The sequence below is a fragment of the Nicotiana tabacum genome, chromosome 2, assembly GCF_000715075.1.
Source record: "Nicotiana tabacum cultivar K326 chromosome 2, ASM71507v2, whole genome shotgun sequence".
Lineage (NCBI taxonomy): Eukaryota > Viridiplantae > Streptophyta > Magnoliopsida > Solanales > Solanaceae > Nicotiana > Nicotiana tabacum.
In genome coordinates this window covers 123,812,885-123,836,196 of record NC_134081.1, presented here as the reverse complement: position 1 = coordinate 123,836,196, position 23,312 = coordinate 123,812,885, and the positions used below count along the sequence as shown (strand labels likewise).

The 23,312-nt window shown below is 32.5% G+C and overlaps 2 protein-coding genes across 2 annotated transcripts; one reads left to right on the top strand and one right to left on the bottom strand.

Moving 5' to 3' along the window:
* Positions 1 to 6,835: 6,835 nt before the first annotated feature.
* On the bottom strand, positions 6,836 to 7,372 carry LOC107789126 (uncharacterized). Its single transcript, XM_016610894.2, has one exon. It carries the CDS (start codon positions 7,370 to 7,372, stop codon positions 6,836 to 6,838), a length of 537 nt encoding a protein of 178 aa, XP_016466380.1.
* Positions 7,373 to 14,587: 7,215 nt separating this feature from the next.
* On the top strand, positions 14,588 to 21,507 carry LOC107789132 (kinesin-like protein NACK2). Its single transcript, XM_016610905.2, has 15 exons — positions 14,588 to 14,805; positions 15,786 to 16,054; positions 16,151 to 16,240; positions 16,314 to 16,414; positions 16,511 to 16,624; positions 16,716 to 16,797; positions 16,961 to 17,028; positions 17,664 to 17,723; positions 17,805 to 17,929; positions 18,225 to 18,423; positions 18,668 to 18,805; positions 19,424 to 19,513; positions 19,617 to 20,525; positions 20,659 to 20,963; positions 21,045 to 21,507. Exons 2-15 carry the CDS (start codon positions 15,805 to 15,807, stop codon positions 21,373 to 21,375), a joined length of 2,862 nt encoding a protein of 953 aa, XP_016466391.2. The 5' UTR covers positions 14,588 to 14,805; positions 15,786 to 15,804; the 3' UTR covers positions 21,376 to 21,507.
* The last annotated feature ends 1,805 nt before the right edge of the window (positions 21,508 to 23,312 follow it).

Genomic DNA, 23,312 nt, shown 5'->3' with positions numbered 1-23,312 from the left:
TGTTTTTACCAAAACCACTTTTGTGCTTCTGTATTTAGTACTAATCCAATGGACCCATAATTTGTTTAATAGGTGGGACCCTTTTCGTTAATGATGGCTTATTCACTGTTATTTACTTTTTCTGTCAATTTGTTAGAGCTACTTTTTTTTCATTTGTGCTCGGTATTTGACCTTTTCTATTTTATTTGTTACTTTCTTCTGTCTATAATAAATAATTTTTTTTGGTTGTTTTAACACAAATTAAAAAATTTATATTTTAATATTAATTAGCAATAAAATTAATTATCTTAACATTTACTATTTTTTCATATAAATATCCCTAATATATACTCCAATACTATTTACTTCAAGGGTAATATAAAAAAATAATTAATTCATTCTTTAAATCTAAAAAAAAATTACTTATTTTGGACCATAAAAAAAAATCAAAAAATCACTTATGAAATACAGTGTGTTTATAATAACGGCAATTTTGTATTAGGGAAAGAAAAAGCTAATTTGAACAAAGGGTGTAGATAGGAGGTGCACGTGTACGTGTGAGGATTATATATGTTTATGTTTTGGTTGTACTGTGTTTCTGGATTTCTTGAATTTTCAAAGGTTCCTATTATCTTTGACTCCATCATCCTTAAACCAATTACAACTTACAGCACGCATACCACTAAAAAATAAAAATTAACAACGAACAAATGCTATAGTTAAATAAAAAAATTATTACTATTTTTATTTAGCGACAGATTAGAGATGAATTATTAAAAAAATTATTAGATACGAGCGATTTAGCTATTATTATATACGAGCGATTTAACTATTGATTAGCAATGAAGATCATAATTAATTTCAATTTTTTTATAGTGACCCATTTATTTCGCCCCGACTTGCATTTCTACCTGATATTTGATATTTATTTTTGAATTTCGATTAATTTAAATGTACGTTGTAAAGTCCATTAAAAGAGAAATCGATTTGTACCAAAAACAAAATTCTATTCTTCTTCCGTGTTTTCAACGTAGAAAAACGGTTCTAAATTCTAATAGTCCCATAACGTGTTTTTGTGTTATCCGATCCATGAAATTCTAGAAGTAGGATTTAGAAATTAGAACTATTACTTTGTTTCTCTCCTCCATTTTAAGTACAAGCATATCTGATCCACCAACTACCAAGACAAGACGAGTTAATGGGAATTGAATTAAATCCCTTTTCCTTCTTTAAACTCGGGACTTCATCATTAAATATGTTACCTTTTTTTTCAACTAAAAACAAGATTAAATATGAGAACTAAGTAGAGAAAAATATGTAATCTAAAATATATTTTAGAAAAGTTGTTACTGTCTTCGTTTCATTTTAGTTGTCATATTTACTAAATGTAGTCGTTCACAAATAATATTTGTCATTTCAGAAAATTAAGAAAAAAAATCAACTTTACCCTTAGCATTAGTTGTTCTAGAATTAAGAGACAAGCAAATAGCGTTTCCTTATTTATTAATCAGATAATAGAATAGTCAAACTACTTCTCTTATTAATATTTATTAAAGGGTGGGTAAAAGCTTATCTTGACAATTACATGGGATAAAACTAAGGGAGTATTAAATTTGTTGAACATTTCTAGTATATTGATATTTTTTAAAGGGTGTGTAAAATCTTCTCATTTTTTTTATTTCTTTAAATGATTTTTATTTATATTTTTGTTTACTATAAACATGTATTATTGCATACTCCTAATAATGTACAACATATAATGGCATCCATTGAAAGAAAGACGTAGGAATTTCCTCTTCAAATCACATAGATTTAGATGTACGCATTTCGGATGACATAACGACAGTTCATGTTTAAATTCCAAACACTATTTTTTTCATGTTATAATTCTTAGCCCAAAAATGAAGTTTATAAGATGCAATAACAAAAGATAGTAGTACAAGTTTTTAGAACTTCAACTTCTCTTTTCTATTTTATTTATAGTTTTATGTTATGTTCTTCATCCCCGAGCTAGTCTGATGTACGATTATATCCAGTACACATTTGAATATACATTGTACGTTGAGCAATGTGGATTCGGTTTCAACCAACAAATCTATTGGCTTGCTTCTTTGGGTTTGAGAATTGAGGGAACACATAGTGCCTCGCTTTCATTGCATGTCACATGGCTGATCTAGCCTTAAACTTATATGTTTGCTTTTACGTGTCTAAACTTCCTATTTGTATTAAAAATTTAGCCAAATATTTATAAATATTTAATTATAAATTCAATTATTATTGTATATATAACTCATCAGGTCCTATAAACTTTAAATCCCGAATGCGTATCACGGCATCAGATTACATGCTATGGGTTTTATCATGGGCGGATCTATAGCCTAGTGTACGGGATACGTGAACTCATGGTCTCTCCGCCAAACTAAACTTTAAATCCTGAATGCGTATCACGGCATCAGGTCACATGCTATGGGTTTTATCATGGGCGGATCTATAGCCTAGTGTACGGGATACGTGAACTCATGGTCTCTCCGCCAAACTAAGTATTTTATGTAAATATATTTTAGAATTGATCAAATATTACCTACCGACATCCATGCTCCAAAAAAGCTAAATGATACACTTGGTTGAATGCTAATTTATTTACCTAGAGAAATAAGGATCAATTCTTACTTAATATTTTTATTTTTTCCTTTTTTTATTAGTGCACTCATATTATAAAAATCCTAGATCCGCTTTGCTTGAAGAGGTGAAGCCAAAAAAGAAAAAAACTTAAAAGCAAGATATGTTATAAATCTTAAAGAAAAAAGGTTTAGTTTCAAACATTAAATTATTGAAGTGGCTGAAATGTTTATTCGTTGGATAATTTCTCATGTCGCTCTGTCCGTCCTAGACTAATTCTTAGCCAAACAACATGCGTATCTATATTCAAGTCTTATTCCTTTTCCCTTTCCCATGGTATACTGGAATAATATAATTTAAAGTACTCCTAATGAGGAAAATAAGATTTTCTTTTTGCTATCAGAAGATTCCTTTACTTATCTCTACCTTTTCTACCAAAGCCATTATATAAATGCTCACAGCATCATTACATAAAAAAATTATTCTATTTATCATTACTTGAACTTTTTGCTTTGCGAAAACCTTTATGCTTAGGTATAAGTGAAGGTGGTGAATTAACGTGAATTTTGATGAAAATAGGCATATATTCACATCAGCACTTATCAATTCTTACGCCTTAATCCCAGATAAATTGGGATTTACGCTAGGTAAATTTTTATTGTTCATGGTTCTCCGTTTAAATTTATCTTATACCTACATTATATCAAATAAAATTAAATATACTATAAGTTCTTTATATTTTCTATTTTCATAAAAATCTTTAATAGAATTACAGACTCTTTTCATAAAAATCTTTAATAGAATTACAGACTCTTAAAAAATATAGGACCTAAAATAGGTACAATAGCCTCGGCACATAAAGTCAACTGATTTTTAGTTTTTTACAAAAATCAACACCCATGTACACCAACTAAGGGGTCTCTCTTTGCACTCTGAATGATATGAGCAAATGGATCTTGTTATTCTTTCATGAAATTTACTTGGTACTTGTTCCCATGTTATCCGAACATAGAAAAGATATTAGTAGGAGCACTTATTATTTTTTAATTTCAATTTCAATTTTCAGTAAAAAGGATTTTTTTTACAGAGTGACGAGGTTTTAAAAGTTAGAATAAATTCTCCAATTTATGTTTATTCTAACTTTTAAAATAATGTTAGGTCCCTGAAAGTTTTTCAAGAGTGTTAATTGTTAACAGTGAAAGAATCAACCAGAATTGAAGGTTTGTTAATGGAGGATTAGGGGTTCTAGAACTTTCCTGTTAGAGATTTACACAATGAAATAAAAAAATAAATAGGCTAACTATTACAAAGAGCTACTAATGCTAAGTGTTATAAGGATATAAACAATTAGGCCATGTCTCGTGCTTTTTTTTTTGGGCCGGATGTTGAGTATTCTAAAAGCCCAACACCCCCCTTCAAGTTGGAGGGGAGACCACCTTCAACTTGCCCAAAAGAACTGATGAGTAGCTCCAGGTAGTGACTTAGTGAACAAAACTGCAAGCTAATTAGTAGTGGAGACATGGAACAGTTGAATGAGACCTTCAGCCAGCTTGGTGCGAATGAAATGACAGTCGATCTCGATGTGTTTAATGCACTCATGAAAGACTGGATTCTTGACAATATGAATAGCCGCCATATTATCACAGAAGACAGAAATGGGAGAAGAAGATGAGACATCAAGATCAGCCAACAACCTAGATAACCAACATAACTCTGCCACGACCTTGCTTAGTGCGCGATATTCAGCTTCAGCTGAAGACAATGACACCACATGTTGCTTCTTGGATTTCCAACCTATAAGACTGTCACCCAGGAAAATGCAAAAGCTAGTAACAGATTTGCGAGTATTAGGGCATGCAGCCCAATCACTGTCTGAGTAGGCCTTCACAGAGAAATCAGAAGAGTTAGAATAAAAAAAGCCCAATATCAACAGTGCCCTTGAGATACCTGAGAAGATGAAGAGGTGCCGGTATGTGTGAAACTCTAGGAGTGTGTAAGAATTGACTTAAATGTTAAACTCAAAAGAAAATATCTGGACGAGTGTGAGTGAGAAACAATAGCTTCCCAATAAGACTTACATATCTCTCAGGATTGAGCAAAAGAGTGTCAACATCCGCTTTGAGTTTTTGGTTCAACTCCAAGGGGCTGACAACAGAATTAACCTCCAAACAATCATACTCCTTTAGAAGATCAATGACAAACTTCTTTTGATTTAAAAGAAGACAAGAAGGAAGAACAAAAACTTCAATTCCCAAAAAATAATGCAAAGAACCTAAATCTTTGATTTTGAACTCATTGTCTAGAAATTGCTTCAGAACTAAAATTTCAGACAAATCATCACCTGTAACAATAATATCATCAACATATACTACCAGTATTATCAAATGACCAGGAGACCCTTTGATGAACAGAGAATAGTCATTAGGGGAATGATGATAACTCCTACAATAAAGGGCTTGAGACAACTTGACATACCATTGCCTAGAAGCTTGTCTCAAACCATAAAGAGATATTTTTAACTTGCAAACTAAAGGAACAGAAGAATAAGAAGGAGAAACAAAGAGGCCAGGGGGTAATTTCATATAAACCTCTTCATCTAAATTACCATGAAGAAATGCATTGTTGACATCAAGTTGAAACAATGGCCATTTTTTTTTAACAGCAACTGCAATTAAGTATTTAACAGTGAAAAGTTTCACCGCAGGAGAAAAGGTCTCATTAAATCAACCCCTTCAACCTGTGTGTCTCCCCTAATCATAAGCCTTGCCTTGTATCATTCCACATTACCATTAGCCTTATATTTAAGTTTATAAACCCACTTGCATCCAATAGGTTTCTTACTCTTAGGTAGTTCAATAATATCTCAAGTATGATTAGCCTCTAAAGCCTCAAATTCTTTAGTCATGGCATCCTTCCAAGCTAGAATAGGAGCAGCTTAAGAATATGTATAAGGTTCAAAATCTACTTGCTGAGTAATAGAACCAGAAAAGGAATTGGGAAATTGATAGATATAATCTTTAAGATAGGAAGGTTGGGTATGAAGTCTAATAGACTTTCTGATGGGTAAGGAAGGAGAAGAGGCAGAAGGAGTAGGGGGAAAATCAGGGTTGAAAGGAGAAGGAAGTGTAGGAGAAAGTGAGGATAGAACAAGTGGAGAAAAAGAATTGGAATTGGAAGGAGAAGGAAGAGGTTCACTTTGGCTGGAAGCTGGTAAGGAGGCAGGAAGAGCCAGGATCTTCAAAGGGAAGAGAAGAGGAAACATGAGGGTACTCATCATAGGAGAAGGAAACAGGAGAATTAATTGGTTGTGGGGAGGCAGGTGGGAAAGATGCAGAGATATCATGAAAGGAAAAATCAAGAGAAAAAGGAAAATGATGCTCATGAAAAATGACATCTCTAGAAACAAAGTATTGCCTAGAGTATAGATTATACAGTTTATAACCTTTCTTAGCAAAGGGATAACCAAGAAACATACAAGGAATGGCTCTAGGTTTTAGTTTATCCCTATGTGGTATTGGTACAGTAGCAGAGCAAAGACATCCAAAGGTTCTTAAATGAGAATAACTTGGTGCTTTTTCGAACAACAATTCATAAGAGGATTTGTTGTGAAGTAAGGGAGATGGAAGCCTGTTGATAATGTATGTAGCTGTGAGTAAACAATCACCCCAGAATCTTATTGGAACTTTTGATTGAAAGAGTAATACTGTAGAAGTCTCAAAAAGGATTCTATGCTTTCTTTCTACCACACCATTTTGTTGAGGTGTGTGTGGGCAACTAGTTTGATGAATAATTCCTTGGTCAGAGAAAAAAGTAGTAGCAGCTTTACTAGCTCCCAATTCTAAGGCATTGTCAGATCTTATTTTCTGGATGGTGACATGAAACTGAGTTTGAACCATTCTGACAAAAGCTTTCAAAAGAGGAAAAATATTACTTTTAGAACCCATTAAATGAGTCCATGTACTTCTAGAAAAACTATCAACAATGGTAAGAAAGTATTTAGAACCAGAGAAAGTAGGAGTGTGGTATGGCCCTCAAGTATTAACATGTATAAGTTGAAAAGGTTTAGAACTATGAATTAAACTATCAGGAAATGGTAGCCTAGTTTGCCTAGTCATTGGGCAAATGAGGCATGGAAATGATTGTGTAGATGAGATAACAGAAGAAATTTCAGGAATGCATTTCATTTTAGCAAAAGGAATATGAGCAAGTATATAATGCCAGACAATATCAGTTGTATTCATAGCAGCTTTATTACAGGTGGAAGAGGCTGAACAGGTTTGTTTGCACCAGAATTGACATTAAAAGAGGCTGATTCACAGACAAATAGAAGAGTTGGATTAATTTTCCTCTGTTTTTCATCTTGGAGAAGGATATTGTAGACATTATCCAGAGATGGTAATGGTTGCATCATTAGCAAATTGCTTCTAACACCCACATATACCTCATTCAGGCCCATAAGAAATTGGTGGACTTTGTCCTCTTCTTTCTCCTTTTGAAGATCCTCTTTAGCTGCACAAATGCAGGAGTTTGCATGGCTGCTGCACATTATCCCTGGTTCATCCCATATCTTCTTAAGTTTGTTAAAATATGAGGCAATGTCTAGAGAACCTTGGTAAGTAGAAGTAAGTTCTCTCTTTAATTTAAACACTTTGGTCCCATTTACACTCCCATATCTACTATTTAATTGTTTCCAAATACTTTCAGATGTTTTAGAATGTTGGACGCTTTCAGCTATATCAGGAGATAATGAACTAATCAGCCATGATATAACCATGTTATTACATATATCTCATTGTTTATACTCAGGTGAATTTGCATCAGGTTTGACACATGACCCATCAATAAACCCTATCTTATTTCTAGTAGACAGGGATACTATCATACTACGTCTCCAACCTCCAAATCCAGTCCCTGAAAAAGGGACATATACCAAAGACACTCCGGGAACATTAAACGAAAGAAGGAATAGAGGGGAAGAAGGGTCAGGAGTATACTTGGAAGATCTACCAACGCTGATAGATGAATCAGTAGTACCAGTCATAACAAGCACAGTATAGTCACACAGCAATTCAAAGAAGAAACTTTAACCCAGTGAACGATTGACAACAATTATTAGTAGATAAAGCCACAAAATGCGAACTGACAATTCTCATGTAAGAATACGGATAAGAGATAGGAATACCAGCCTTCTTCGGACCTGAAGAAGTAAAGGCCTGGATATGTAGATAATATCTCGGATGAAGCTCCGAACAGTTTCGAAAAAAAACGCTAGGTCGAACCATCATTTAGGAGAAGAACTTCGATGAACACCAGAAATTTAGGAGTAAACCAGAATTGTAGCACTGTCAATGATGAGAAAATACAGACGAATCCAAAAAAAATGCATCATTGACCGGAAATCAGAAAAAAAACCTACAAAATTTCAGCAAAAGTGGAAACTTGACGAAATCGGATGGGGGGTAACACTCGATAGATGAAGATGAGGACAAAACGGATTCAACGCTCTGATACCTTGTTAACAGTGAAAGAATCGACCAGAATTGAAGGTTTGTTAATGGAGGATTAGGGGTTCTAGAACTTTCATGTTAGAGATATACACGATGAAATGAAAAAATGAATGGGCTAACTATTACAAAGAGCTACTAATGCTAAGTGTTATAAGGATATAAATAATTGGGCCACGTCTCGTGCTTTTTTTTTTTGGGTCGGATGCTGAGTATTCTGAAAGCCCAACATTAATACTTGATTTTATAAAGGGAATTTTACCTTTATATACACTATTTGAAACTTTATTATAAAAAATATCCATGTTTAGTTAATTACCGAACCTAAACAAGTTTTGTTTATAAAATATATACATTCCACCTTAAAAGGCTCTCAATCCAATATTAGTGTCTTCAATCAAGGGATTTAGTTATACCTTTTTCCTTTTTTCTCTCATCTTTCCTCTTTTCTCTCCAGATCTTCCACCCTTGTAGGAATTTAGTGATCGGGTCAGTGGACAACTCTTTCATCTGGTTGATCACGTAACCATGTCTTAATAGTACTTACAATTTTGTGTTATTTCTTCTAATCCTTTTTCTTCTTCTTCTTTTTAACCCTTCAGTTTTACATTGGAATTTAGTAAGAATTCCTCTATAATTAAGGAAGATTAGGTTAATATTTGGGGACAACTTTTTACAAGTTTTTTTATCAGGATTTAGGATAAAATTAAAATTCTAATTTAAATCCTTAAAAGGGGATCAGACTCTATTTCCTGTCCATCAAGTCTATTTAATTATTATCCAATTAAGAACTTGTTGAAGTTGCTGTTCAAAATACAAAATCAGAAGGGCACCCATTTCCAAAAAATTATATCATATGCTTTTCACTTTCTTTAAGTAGGAGTAATAATTAATAGGACAAACCTAGTTGGATAGAATATATCTGGAGGGCATTATTCTACAAATCATACTCAACAATGGTTATACTTTTTCCTGCAAAATAAGATGGAATCCTTCTGGCATGTAATGCTGAAGATAGGTAAGTTTATGAGAAGTCGATCTGAATTAAGTTGCAAGGTATTTCATGAAATTAAGTAATATTTTAAACAGTTTTAACACGTTTAGGCAAAGAGCTTAAAAGCACAACTAATCTATAACTTATCTACAACTTTCATACATTATTTTTACATAGTTAAATACAACTATAATATCATACAACTAAAATATATTTTTTATACAAATTTTATACAATATGTCTTTTGTATATTTTGTATCTAATTTATACATAGTAAAAATAAATTTCATGCAACTAATTATATATTATACAACTTATCTACAACCTTCATACGTTATATCTACCCAGTTATATACAACTATAATATCATACAACTTAAATATAATTTTTATACAATATTATTCAACTTTCATACACTATTTAAATAAAAAAATATATATAAACAACAAAATATAATTTTTCTACAACTTTACTACAATTTCGTAAGTATAATGTATGTCATGTCTTCTTCTTCTTCTTCTTCTTCTTCTTCTTCTTCTTCTTCTTCGAGTTTCAATCTGAAATTCGGCCAAAATCAAGTCTAATCTTCACCAAAATACCCTAAAAAATGAGATATAAACTCCAAACAATATTCTCAATTATTTGCAATAACACTCAATCCAAACAAATAATGGTTTTTGAAAACCCAAATTCGAATTCAAAGCTTCAAAGCTTTTTAATGGTTGTCAATGGTGGAATTGCTGCTCTCTTACTGGAATTAGGGCTGGTCTTCGAAAGTGTTTTCTTCTTCATTGAAAGTTAAGCAAGCAACAGACGTTAATGGAGGTGTGTGGTAGAGTATTTAGAGCTTGAATCTATAAAAATGGAGAGAAATTTTTGAAAAAGAGTGAAAAAATATAGACTGATTTTTGAAGAAGAGTGGAAATAGGCGTTAATGGAGGGATACTGAAGTTTGTGGAGAGAGAAACGTGGGTGAGTGCAAGATATGTGGGGAGGGGAGGTTGTGGAGAGAGAAACGTGGGGGGAGTGGAAGATACGTTAGAGTGATTTTAGGACACTAATTATTATCATTAAATGCCTAAAAATGTACATAATTTATAATTCGGTATATAATATGTAATTGTATTAAAACTTGAGTAGGGAAGGTAATAAAGATTAAAATAGTGTATAGGAATGTAAAAATTCCTAAGAAATAATGCAAAATTGTGCTGGATATGAGTTTCATTTTCAATCAAAAGTTAATATATTATGAATGTAGATCATTATTTCACTTGAAATATTCTTTAAACACGTTTTAATATTTTACTAATTCTCATTATATTAAATTTAATACCTGCAATGAGAAAATTACAAACTGGAACATCGGAAAAAGGTTACAGACTATCAACCAAATTGTAAAGTAGTCTAATTTCCTATATAGTGTAACTAATTGCTACTACATATTAACATAACAATTGTAGAGAATAGTGTTTTTTTTTTTTTGCGACTTTAAATTTTCCCGTCATTCTGGCAATTCATTCGTTCATTCATTCATGCCTTAATTTATTTATAATAATAATAATAATTAGCTTTATTATATTTATTATTGTTGTTGTAATAATTAATTTTCACTTTGTTGTTATTATTATTATTATTATTGATGGGACCAAAAAGAGGGCCTATATGTAGTATGCACTAGTACTACTGTGCTTATCAGAATATTGACGGTAATATGTTTGTTGATAGAGCACTTCGCTTCTGCTTCAAGCATATCCAGCTATATGTACATTTTAATATATTAGATATGAATTAGGATGGATAAAATTATGATAACTTTAAAATTAAAAGAAAAGGGATAAAAAGGGTTGGGTTTTTGGATTTAGCTTTTCTTTTGCCTTTGGCTCGAATTTGGTATGGGTATATGACATAGTTGCAACTGTTTCTGCATATGCATTTATGTGTTAACTAGAGAATATATCCGCGCTTTGCGCGGTCAAAAAAATAAATAATGAATACACAAAATTATTTTTTTCATTAGTTTAGTTGAAATAGAAGAGATTAAAAAAGTTATGTATAAGAATATGAAATACAGACAAACCACAAATATAAATATTTATATTAGAAATACATACCTTCTCGAGGTTACGTTAATTGTTCTTTCCAAAATGTTCGAGTGCTAGTTTTCTCTATTTTTATATACATGTCAAGCACAATAACTTATATATTATTTATTTGCAGCATGTAATTGTTTTTCATTACTTGATACTTATGATGTATGGAAAGAAAATTAGGTAATTAAATGAACAATGTCATTCATCTAAATTGGACGATATCTTATAGTATTTTATTAATAAAATGATATCACGACTTATATGATATAAATTTTCAAAAATAAATAAGTGTTAATTTGGTTCTTGTATATACTACTACAGCAAAGTTGTTATTCAACCTTATTTGTGAAATGAACTTGAATTTGTTTTAAAGAAATTACTCAGAAAACTTGAAGAGCCTAACGGTATGGATTCCTAGAAAATTCTTATCCAAACGATAGAGTTAGCAAATTGAACAAAGAGGGGATGGTGTGACATAACGTATTGCCATATTCATAATATAGAACTAAAAAACGGAACTAAAGTGAGGAATATTCATATGTCCCAAAGATATAAGACTCTCTTTACTAGAGTATTATTTTTTTGGGTCATAAATGAGAGTGTTAGGTACCATTAGTGGGGAATATGAATAGAATTCGTTCATGAATAGGTGCTTTAGTTCCTAGTATCAATTGATGAATAGGTGCCTATGAAACGTTTGGAGTAATAATTGTTAAACTTATAATTTTTACAACATAAATAGGGAAATATCAAAAAAAGGAGGAAAAAGATAAATAGGTTCCTTGGCCAAAGAGAGGTGTCAAGTCACCTTTTTCATTCCCTCCTTTGTATATATATACATTCCCAATTCGCATCCCCATTACATCTCTCACTCCACCTTTAATGTCTTTGTTTATGATGAAATCCAAATTTTGATAATAATCTGGACCAATTTGCATAATTCGTGGAAAATCTTGACCACTTTGCATTGTATAAGAGCAAATTTGATCATTTTTTCTCAAAAAAGCCTATGTATTAAAAATCTTATGTCATTGGGTGAAAATCATTTATATTCTCGAAGTTTGCTTTTAAAAATCAAACTCATCCTCCAACTTTGAACAATTATCATCCTTCTACACATATCAAATGTGGCTTCTTAAAATGCCTATTTTACCCTCTATAATTTTTATCTCTTATTTTAATTCTTTAATATTATGATTTTTTTTTTTAATTTATATTATCGACTTATCTCTAGTTTATAGACAAATAAAAAAAAACTTTTTTGAAACCAAAAAAGTGAGAAGTAGTAGTCAAGCATATAAGTTAATGATGTTCAATAATGAAATTAAAAAAAAATTACAATAAATAATTTACTCGTATCAGTAATTTTATTAATAGCAATCAAAACTCAATCTATTTACAAAATTGAGAATAAAAGAGAGTGAAAAATTTATAAATTATACAATGTAGGTAGTAAAAATATAATAGGCGAAAATAGAGGTAAATTTTATAATAAATTTGCAAAAATTATCTATTTATACTTTAATGAACTTTAATTATAATGTAGAAAAAATCTAGTAATAACAATCAGAACTCAAAAATTTATACACACTTAGAGAATAAAAAAAATAGTGAAACTTAAAATCACACACATACCGACATACATTATATGCATTTTAATATACATAACATTAAAATAATAAAAATAAAGTAGCAATACATTTTGTAATAAATTTATATTATGATTATTTTATTTATAATGTTAGTGAATTTAGATTAAATATATAATAAAATATAATATTTTTAACATATAAAATAAATACTTGCATTAAAAAATATTTAAATAATATAAAAAGGGATTACATATATGGGGAGTCGAAAATGTCAATGGTAAAATAGACATTGCTTAGGATGAAATGGTGAAAATGATAATTGTTCAAAGTTGAAGGATGAGTCTGATTTTTAGAGTAAACTTGGGGGATGTAAGTGATTTTCACTCTAATAATAAGGGTGAATTTAATCAATTTTAATAACGGCAAGGATAGGTTCAACTTCCATAATTAACGCATAAATTAGACTATATTGAAAAGTTATATGGCACATCTGACCCTTTCCCTATAATTTATAAAGTAAAACTTTCCCATCATACTTGAATTTTTTTTTTTTTTTTTTTATGTCGTTAAATTATATTCTTATATTCATTGAATGATGAATCTATCATATCATTCTCCATTCTCACATATTTTTGCTTAATTAAGAAGTTAAGTGAAAAGACGAATGAAGATGAAAATTGCAAAACAACGAAAGTAAAAGAGAATAGAGAGCCTTTTCTCAATTTGATTTTTTTTCAATTGATATAATTTAAAGAAGATTAGTGTCATAAATGAATTAGTTACATTCTTACGATGAAAAAATTAAAATAAAATAAAATTTGAAAAAGTATGAAAGAATGAAGTTCTCTATAATATTATGAAAATGTATCTTACAAATCCAGACGACTCATGATTTACACAAATGTCCTTTTGTATGCTACTGCTTAGATTTTGTTCCAATTTTAAAAAGTTGTTCAAAGAAAACCCTTGAAATATTATCCTTTCCGAAACTACGTTAGACTCAGGTCTAATTTTTTTTTATATAATTTTCAGTTTGCTCAGAATGTTAATCCAAAATTCTATCAACGTCCAGTGTATTGGTCATTCGATGCAACTTTTTATTTTTTGACTTTTCCAAATTTTGACCCTTTACCAAAAAAATTGAATGATCAAATTAAAGCCATAATTATCCATGCTTGTCCAAGTTTTAAAAATTAGCTTATTTTGAGATTTATTTTTTTTTTTAAAAGTGTTTTTTCAAAGGTATTTTTAGTGATAAACAGTTTGTGTTACACTAATTAATTTGAAAAGCACTTCTAAGCATTAATTTGTGTTTGACCAAGCTTTTAAAAATTGTTTCTAAGTGTATTTTTCTTAAAAGTGCTTCTGAGGAGAAGCTATTTTTTTTTTCTTTTCTGTTTCTCCAAAACTGCTCTTGCTTCTACTCAAAACTATTTTTTTTCTTCTAAAAGCTTAGCCAAACACTTGAATTATAAAAAAAATATTATTTTTGGCTTTGAAGAAGCTTGGCCAAATAGACTATAAGTTACATAAAAAGCTTTCGATGAGTAATGCACAAGTCTTCATGAATAATCCACCATCCGAATAAGTTGATAACGTGTAGAACTCATCAAAGAAGAGATTTTTCTGTTCTTAGAACTCGAATTCGAGACCTCTAATTAATGGTCGACAAGACTGAATAATTGTTTAGCGTTTGGACCAAAAAGGTTTTTCGGGTTACATTGTCACGAACATAAATTTGAGGGACTAAACTGTATATTCAAAGTTCAAACCAAACAATTTCAAATACACTTTCACGGATAACCCATCATCACCGAAGGGGCTCCGACCCAGATATAAATTAACGTCTTTCAGGTGCGCTAAGCGTACGGAAACGGAACAAAAAGAATATATTTGTTAAAAATAAATATTAGATTCAACTAGCCGTTATTCTCTCAAGTTTTCTCCCTGCAAAATCTTGTCTATCAATAATCTTTCTTTCCATATTTGATTTCAGTTTACTTCAACATTCTTCGCATTTCTTGGGGGTAAGTCTTCTTCTTTCCATTTCTATTTCCATTTCCATTTCCATTTCCATTTCTATTTCCTGTTTGTTATCTCAAGACTATTTACTTTATCTGGGTTTAGTTTTTTTTTTATCTGTTATTTGTTTTGCTTGAAATGCAAGGGATGATAATACATTATCTTTCACAAGATTGCTTATTTTTAAGAAACTTTTTTGTTGTTTTAAGTTTTGGGTTCAACGTTAATATTTTCTTGTTTAAAATTTTGGGTTAAGGAGCTTAAGTTAGTTTATGATTACTGTAAATTACGTTCTTTTTCTGTATTTCCTGGAATTTAATTGGTGATTTTGGTATATGGATAGATAATTTCATGTCGAGAATGTGTGTTTAATTTGATGCTATCAATCATGGCCAAATAGTTGATTTATGTATGTTCAAGAGAAACATTTTCTTGTTTAAAATGGTGGATTTTGGATTATTTTAGTACTTTACTTTAGTAGTGAAAGGATCTTAAGTTAGCGTATGATTACAGTAACTTATGTTCTTTTTCTGTATTTTCTTGGAATTTAGCTGGTGATGTTGGTATATGGTTGGACAGTTTCATGTCAAGAATAGGAGTTGTTTAATTTGATGCTGTTAATACTGAGCCCAATAATTGTTTTTGTTATGTCTGTTTAGTGATGTATAATGATGTTACATTTTATGATTGTTGAATAGGATGGTATAATTAACAAAGATGGTGATCGGAACACCAGTAAAATGGTGGGATTTTGGGGTTTTTAATGCTTTGCTTTAGTAGTGAAAGGAGCTTAAGTTAGTGTATGATTAAAGTAATTATGTTCCTTTCCGAATTTTCTTAAAATTTATTTGGTGATTTTGTTATATGGTTTGATAATTTCATGTCAAGAATGGGTGTTTCATTTGATGCTGTCAATCATTGGGCCAATAATTGTTTTTTCTAGGTCTGGTTAGTGATTTATAATGATGTTATGGTTGTTGAATAGGATGGTATAATTGAGAAAGATGGTGATAGGAACGCCAGTAACAACACCATTATCAAAGATTGTAAGGACACCTTCACGTGTACCAGGAAGTAGAAGGACGACCCCTTCAAAGATCCGTGAAGAGAAGATACTTGTCACTATTCGTGTGCGGCCTCTAAGCCCAAAAGAACAAGCAGCCTATGATCTTATTGCCTGGGATTTCCCTGATGAACAAACAATTGTCTCAAAGAACCTAAATCATGAAAGACACACTGGTCCTTATTCATTTGGTAGGTTAATTTAATGTGAATCTCCTGAATAATCTTTGGTTGTAGGTTTAGATTTTAGAATTTTGCCTACTTACATGGTTTTTTTTCCCGTTCCAGATTATGTCTTTGATCCGACATGTTCAACTAGCAAGGTTTATGAACAAGGGGCTAGAGATGTTGCTCTCTCAGCTCTAAATGGGATAAATGGTACTGTACATTTTATTTTAGTCCCAAAGTTTAGATTTAATTCGTTGAAGTAATCTCTCATTTTCTTTTGCAGCAACTATATTCGCATATGGGCAGACAAGTAGTGGGAAGACATTCACAATGAGGGGAATAACTGAAAGTGCTGTTAATGACATTTATGAGCGCATCAAATTGGTAAATCATATTTTCCCCAGAATCTTTTTGTTGTTCATCAGTATGATTGAGAAGTGGTTTTAATATTCGGATGCTTTGCTTTTTTCTGCATTACAGACTACTGAGAGGGACTTTGTGCTGAAATTTTCGGCTTTAGAAATATATAATGAGACAGTAGTAGACCTTTTGAATCGTGAGTCTGTCTCACTCCGCCTGTTGGATGATCCCGAGGTAAGCAAGTCTCTTAATTTATGAGTTCAAGTTTTTTAACTAGAATTCCTTATAAATAAATCTTTCCTGAAATTTTGGCCTTTGAATTCAGAAAGGGGTTATCGTAGAAAAACAGGTTGAAGAGATTGTGAAGGATGAAGAGCATCTGAAGACCTTAATTGGTACTGTTGAAGGTAAGTTACATACTTTTTGTGTGAAAAAATATTCTTTAATTATACATAATTGCGTCATCTTATATGGAGTAAAAGATATAGCCTTAGAAACCTCAGTCTTCTATATATTTAAGTTGAGAATTTTCGCTGACCTTGTGACTACAAATACTTGTGCTTGTTGCAGCTCACAGGCAGGTCGGTGAAACAACCTTAAATGACAAAAGCTCACGTTCTCACCAGATAATTAGACTGGTAAAAGATGCCGGTCCCTTTTCTACTAAGTTTACGAGTATTTGGCCGTGTAAAGTTTTCTTCTGCACGTTGACATGAGATAAGGATTATAGGATGTTGCCCTGAAAATTAAAGTTGGACTACATCATCATTTAGAATTCTTGCTATTTACTTGGTTGGACCAATATAACCCAATAACTGTGAAGACAAACTCCTTACCATTTAACAAGACATTAGTAATTTGTTGTATTTAGTTGGCGACTCTTTATATGCTGAGACCTGGGACTTCTGAGGTGGCATCACAAACAGTTCTTATTTTGGTGATTTATATAAATGGAATATTCTTCATACTTATTAGTAATGTTATTTTTGTAATGTTATGATGTATTATTATGTATCTTATCTCCTTCCATCCATAATGCTTTTACATGGCGACTCTTTATATGCTGAGACCTGGGACTTCTGAGGTGGAATCACAACAGTTCTTATTTTGGTGATTTATATAAATGGAATATTCTTCATGCTTATTAGTAATGTTATGATGTATTATTATGTATCTTATCTCCTTCCATCCATAATGCTTTTACATGGGTTATAGCATCCTATTCACACAGCTGATATCCTGTGCTTATTTTTTGTTGAAACTTTCTTTTCAGATGATTGAGAGCAGCATACGGGAAAACTCGGGATGCGTGAAATCTTTCTTGGCAACTCTGGTAAGACCTCTCGTACCTGATACTATATAATTCTAATCTCGTGCATGAAATGCCAATAAGTAATACTCTGAATATCTGTAGAACCTTGTCGATTTGGCTGGGAGTGAGCGTGCGTCACAAACAAGTGCAGATGGTACAAGGTTGAAAGAAGGAAGTCATATCAACCGTAGCTTGCTCACACTGACAAATGTAATAAGAAAACTAAGGTAATTAGTAAAAACATGACATTTAGTTACTTAAGAAAGTTTTTGCAACTTACAAGAAGGTGATCACATCGGTTTCCTTTCTCACTGTTATGCAACCACATCTTTGTTCTCATTATTGTGCATTATTTCCATATGCATTATATGCATAAATGGTAGTACTTCTTTAGTGGCTTTCCACTGCTATTGGTGATAAACCTTTCATGAATCTGACATCCTTGTTACTTGTAAGAACAATCCATTTGATGATAAATCAGTTAGTATCCTTGGGACATAAATTGTTGAATTTCATCTGCAGCGGTGGAAAAAGGAGTGGCCATATTCCCTACAGGGATTCAAAATTGACGAGGATACTTCAGTCTTCACTTGGTGGAAATTCGAGAACAGCAATCATATGCACTTTGAGTCCTGCTTTAAGTCATGTGGAGCAATCACGCAATACGCTATGCTTTGCAACAAGTGCAAAAGAAGTGACTACCACTGCGCAAGTAAACATGGTATGAGATCAGTGGTTATCTCGTAAAGTGAATTGGATTTGTAAAAGTGAAGTTATCTAGAAGTGAATTTTAAACTTCTATAGTACATACAGGTTCCTTTTTCTTATGCAAATGAAATACACCTGTATTACAAAAAAATCAGGGAGTTTGTAATAAGCTATACTTATTCTACTTAGTAATTCTGCAATTCAAAGACCTTCATGTTTGACTTCTTTTTCTTTCTTGTTTTCGTTTATTTTCTCAGGTTGTTGCCGAAAAGCAATTGCTGAGGCATTTACAAAAGGAAGTTTCCAGACTTGAAGCAGAGCTCCGAAGTCCTGACCCTGCTGCCTCCCCATGTTTAAGATCTCTACTAATCCAGAAGGAGAGGAAAATCCAACAGGTACCACTAATGCTTTTCAGTAGTATAGGTTTTGTCCAGCATTATTTTAGCTATAGCTAAAGAGGGGGGCGTGGGCGGGGGCGGGGGGGCGTAAGGTGATGCAAGCACTTCTAGTAAGCATAACATTGTCGTACCCTCTGGCATCTATTTGTCATGTACTGCTTCTCATTTTCTCATGTGTGAAGAGTTGCTCGTTTTATCGTACGATGCAATTGAAAAGTCTAGGTTAACAGAAGCTCAATGTAGCATTTCATTACAGCTTACATGCTCGCCTTACAAATTATAGCTATGCACCCAAATACTCCATTTGCCTAGATGCACCTGAACAGATGGTGAGATATGGGAATTACTTATTTAAACAAATGGTGAGTTATGGTAATAAGATGCTTTTTCTGATCCTATCAAAAAACTATGTATAAGAATCTGCTAAATTTGGATGTAGTCATGCAGATAGGCCCCTTTCCTTGCATCACATCTGAAACATGTAATGTTAAGTTCATGTTTTCTCAGTTGAAAGGAATAGCTAGTTGAGGTGGAATTGTGGTGTTTGCTGCAAATGTACCATTTTACATATGAATTGTTGAATATATCTTTATCCTAAAATTTTGTGAGGCACAGATGGAGGAGGAGATGAGTGAGCTGAAACGTCAGCGTGACCTAGCACAATCCCAGCTCGAGCTAGAAAGAAGATCAAAGAAAGAGCTCAAGGTACAAAAAATCGATGCATTTAGACAGAACTCCTAACTCTTACCATCTTTGTCGGTGGATTTCAGTCTTGGAAAGTATAACCGTTGGCATATGCTCATTTCAGGGTTCAGATCATCATGGACCTTCTCGTCAAGTAGTAAAATGTCTTTCATTTACACCTGAAGATGAAGAAGTTTCTGGTGCATCTCTTTCTACAAATCTGGGAAGAAAAAGTCTACTCGAGAGGCAAGCTGCCATTAGGAGGTCAACCAACTCAACCAATCCATCTATGCTAGTGCAAGAGATCCGAAAGCTTGAGATGAGACAGAGGCAGCTTGGTGATGAAGCAAATCATGCACTTCAGTTGCTTCACAAAGAGTTTGCATCTCACAGAATTGGCAGCCAAGGGGCCACGGAAACGATTGCAAAATTGTTCTCGGAAATTAAAGAACTGCAGAAAATAAGTTGTATTCCTGAACAAATTGAGATAAAAGATAAAGCTAGCTTGAAAGAAGAGATTGCACGGCTGAGATCGCAGGAAAGCAACATTGCATCTCTAGAACAGAAACTTGAGAATGTTCAGAGATCTATTGACGAATTAGTCATGCATCTTCCAAGTTGTCATGAATCTGCTGATTCAAGGACCACCCCATCTAAAAAGAAAAGGGTGCTTCCGTTTAACTTGAGTAACACCAGTAACATTCCAAATATAATTCGATCACCATGTTCTCCTATGTCTCCTTCATCCTGCAACATTGTGGAGGGTGAGATTGAGAACAGGGCGCCGCCGGACTGCAATAATGTTGGATCTGCTGGTGACTCATTCTGTAGCCAACTGAGCACTCCAGTTAAAAGTAAGGACAGTAACTGTACTCCTGGATCAAGGCAGTCAAACTCTGTTAATATGAAGAAGATGCAAACGATGTTTAAAAAAGCAGCTGAGGATAATATTCGGAGTATCAAAGCTTATGTCACTGAGCTGAAAGAAAGAGTGGCTAAGTTACAGTACCAAAAGCAGCTGCTTGTTTGCCAGGTTAGGATTTATTTTCACTCTCCTTGTCGCTTTTTTGACAACATATGCAACCTCTCCAATACAGGGTTTCTTTTTCTTTGAATAAATCAAAAATATCATTTGGATTAACTTTTGTGTAACGTGTAAAAACCAGGTGCTGGAGTTGGAGGCAACTGAAGCTGCAAGTGATGAAGCTGATATAAGCGATCAATCTCCATTGTCATGGCACTTGGTGTTTGAGGATCAAAGGCAGCAAATTATAATGTTGTGGCATTTGTGTCATGTGTCTTTAGTGCACCGAACTCAATTTTACATGTTATTTAAAGGGGATCCATCGGATCAGATATACTTGGAAGTTGAGCTTCGGAGGTTGACATGGTTAGACGAGCACTTAGCAGGGCTTGGTAACGCAAGCCCTGCACTCTTGGGTGATGACGCTGCTGGCTATGTCTCATCGAGGTCTCTGAACTTCATAGGGTCTTCAGTTGAAAATTACCAACTCTTGAAATCTAACCACTGCTTTGCTTTTGAATAATACAGTATTAAGGCACTGAAGCAGGAGAGGGAATATCTAGCGAAAAGGGTGAGTTCAAAGCTAAACGCAGAAGAGAGGGAAATACTTTACGTGAAATGGGACATTCCGCCTGATGGAAAACAGAGAAGGCGACTACAGCTCGTGAATAAGCTCTGGTCGGATCCTCTTAACATGCAAAATGTACGCGATAGTGCAGAAGTTGTAGCGAAGCTTGTTGGATTCTGTGAAACAGGAGAACATGTTTCTAAGGAGATGTTTCAACTCAATTTTGTTTCCCCCTGTGACAAAAAAACTTGGGTAGGTTGGAATCTGATATCAAACTTACTACACTTGTAGTAGTTCCAAATAGCAAGCTAATATTTTCATTACTGAAAAATGAATATGATATCATATTTGCCTGTACAGCTTCTTGCTAATACTACTCCATGATAATATTCAGCTCTCCTAGAGGAAGATTACTTGAGCATATGCTAAGGTGTTACTATTTGGTTCACAGAAAAAAATGCATGAAATAATGTATTACGTTGTTACACACTGACTGATAATAATCGTATAATTGAAAACATGAAAACTTTTATTTGACATCTTTAGTAGAATTTTAGAAGCAAACTGCAAATACTATTAGTATACATTAACGAGCGCTTATACAAGTAAAAAGATGGTAAACTAAATAAGTCATACTTTACATAATAATATAATACATGTATTAATCTTCTTAGGTGTATCTTATTGCAAATTGAATTTGGTGTAAGATCATACAGAGATTATCGCGTAAATTATGTAAGTATTATCTATGATCAAAAAATGGTAACCACAGTCCACACGCCTAATTATAATATAGAGTTTTTATACAATGTAATTAAGTATTTTCTCTCATACCTCAAAAAATGCATGAAATATAATGTATTACATTGTCATACACTGATTGATAATAATCGTATAATTGCTTTTATTTGTATAATGATTGGTTAAAATCTGGATATACGGGTTTAAACTATAAAACACGTGTTTGGTTTTTAAAAAAATTATCAATCTTTTGCATAATATTAAGTAATACATGAAAATTTTTATTTGACATCTTTAGTAAATTAATTTTAGAAGCAAACTCCAAATACTATTATCAACTAACGAGCGTTTATAAGGTAAAAAAGATTATAAACTAAAGTAAGTCATACTTTACACAATCAAATACATGTATATTAGTTTTCACAAGTGTATCTTATTGCAAATTGAATTTAGTGTAAGATCATACAAAGATTATCGCGTAAATTATGTAAATTTTATCTATGTTGGAAACAAAAAATGATAACCACACACCTAACTATAATGTAGAGTTTTTATACAAATGTAATTTTTTCTTTCATACCTCAAACTAAAACTAGTCCCTATAATAATTTTAATACTTTTGAATTTGTTAAGAAATAAAGACTGTAAAATAAAGACAAGTATAGAGAGAGACTGATATATTATTCAAACTTCAAACTTTTGTACATAATGAATTGAAATCTCCTCTATTTATAGAAGAAAGGAAGCTGATGTGTAAGCTGCTACTGCACCAGATATAGATAATCTTCTACCGGGGGTAATATTTATCCATAACGGAGTACCAAAAGGATAAGCTCATTGTACCAGATATAGATAATCTTCTACCGGGGGTGATGTTTATCCATAACAGAGTACCGAAAGGATAAGCTCATTGTACCAGATATAGATAATCTTCTACGGGGGTGATGTTTATCTATAACGGAGTACCGAAAGGATAAGCTTCTTCAGGAGGCTTATTTTCAATAGAGTACTAAATAGATAAACATATTTACGACGGAGTCTCATATAGATAAACTTCTTCATGAAGCTTATTTACAACGGATTTGTGATGACCCATAATGTCATATTTAAATTTAATGATTAATTATGTGATCTAAGCACTATTTGCCATTACTCGACTTGCATGTGCAGACCGTAAAAAATTTTCAGGTGAAAATGGATTAAAATGTGAATTAGATGTTTAAAACACAACTAAGTTGACTTTGGTCAATATTTTGAGCAAACGGACTCGGATCAGTATTTTGACAGTTCTGATAGGTCCGTATCGTGAATTGGGACTTGGACGTATGCCCGTAACCAAATTCTGAGGTTCCTAGTCCGAGATATGGAATTTTGACGAAAAATTTAAAGTTTAAGTTCAAATAATGACCGGATGTCGAATTATGTGTAAATGACCCTGAAATAGAATTTTGATGATTCCAACAGCTCCGTATGGTAATTTTGAACTT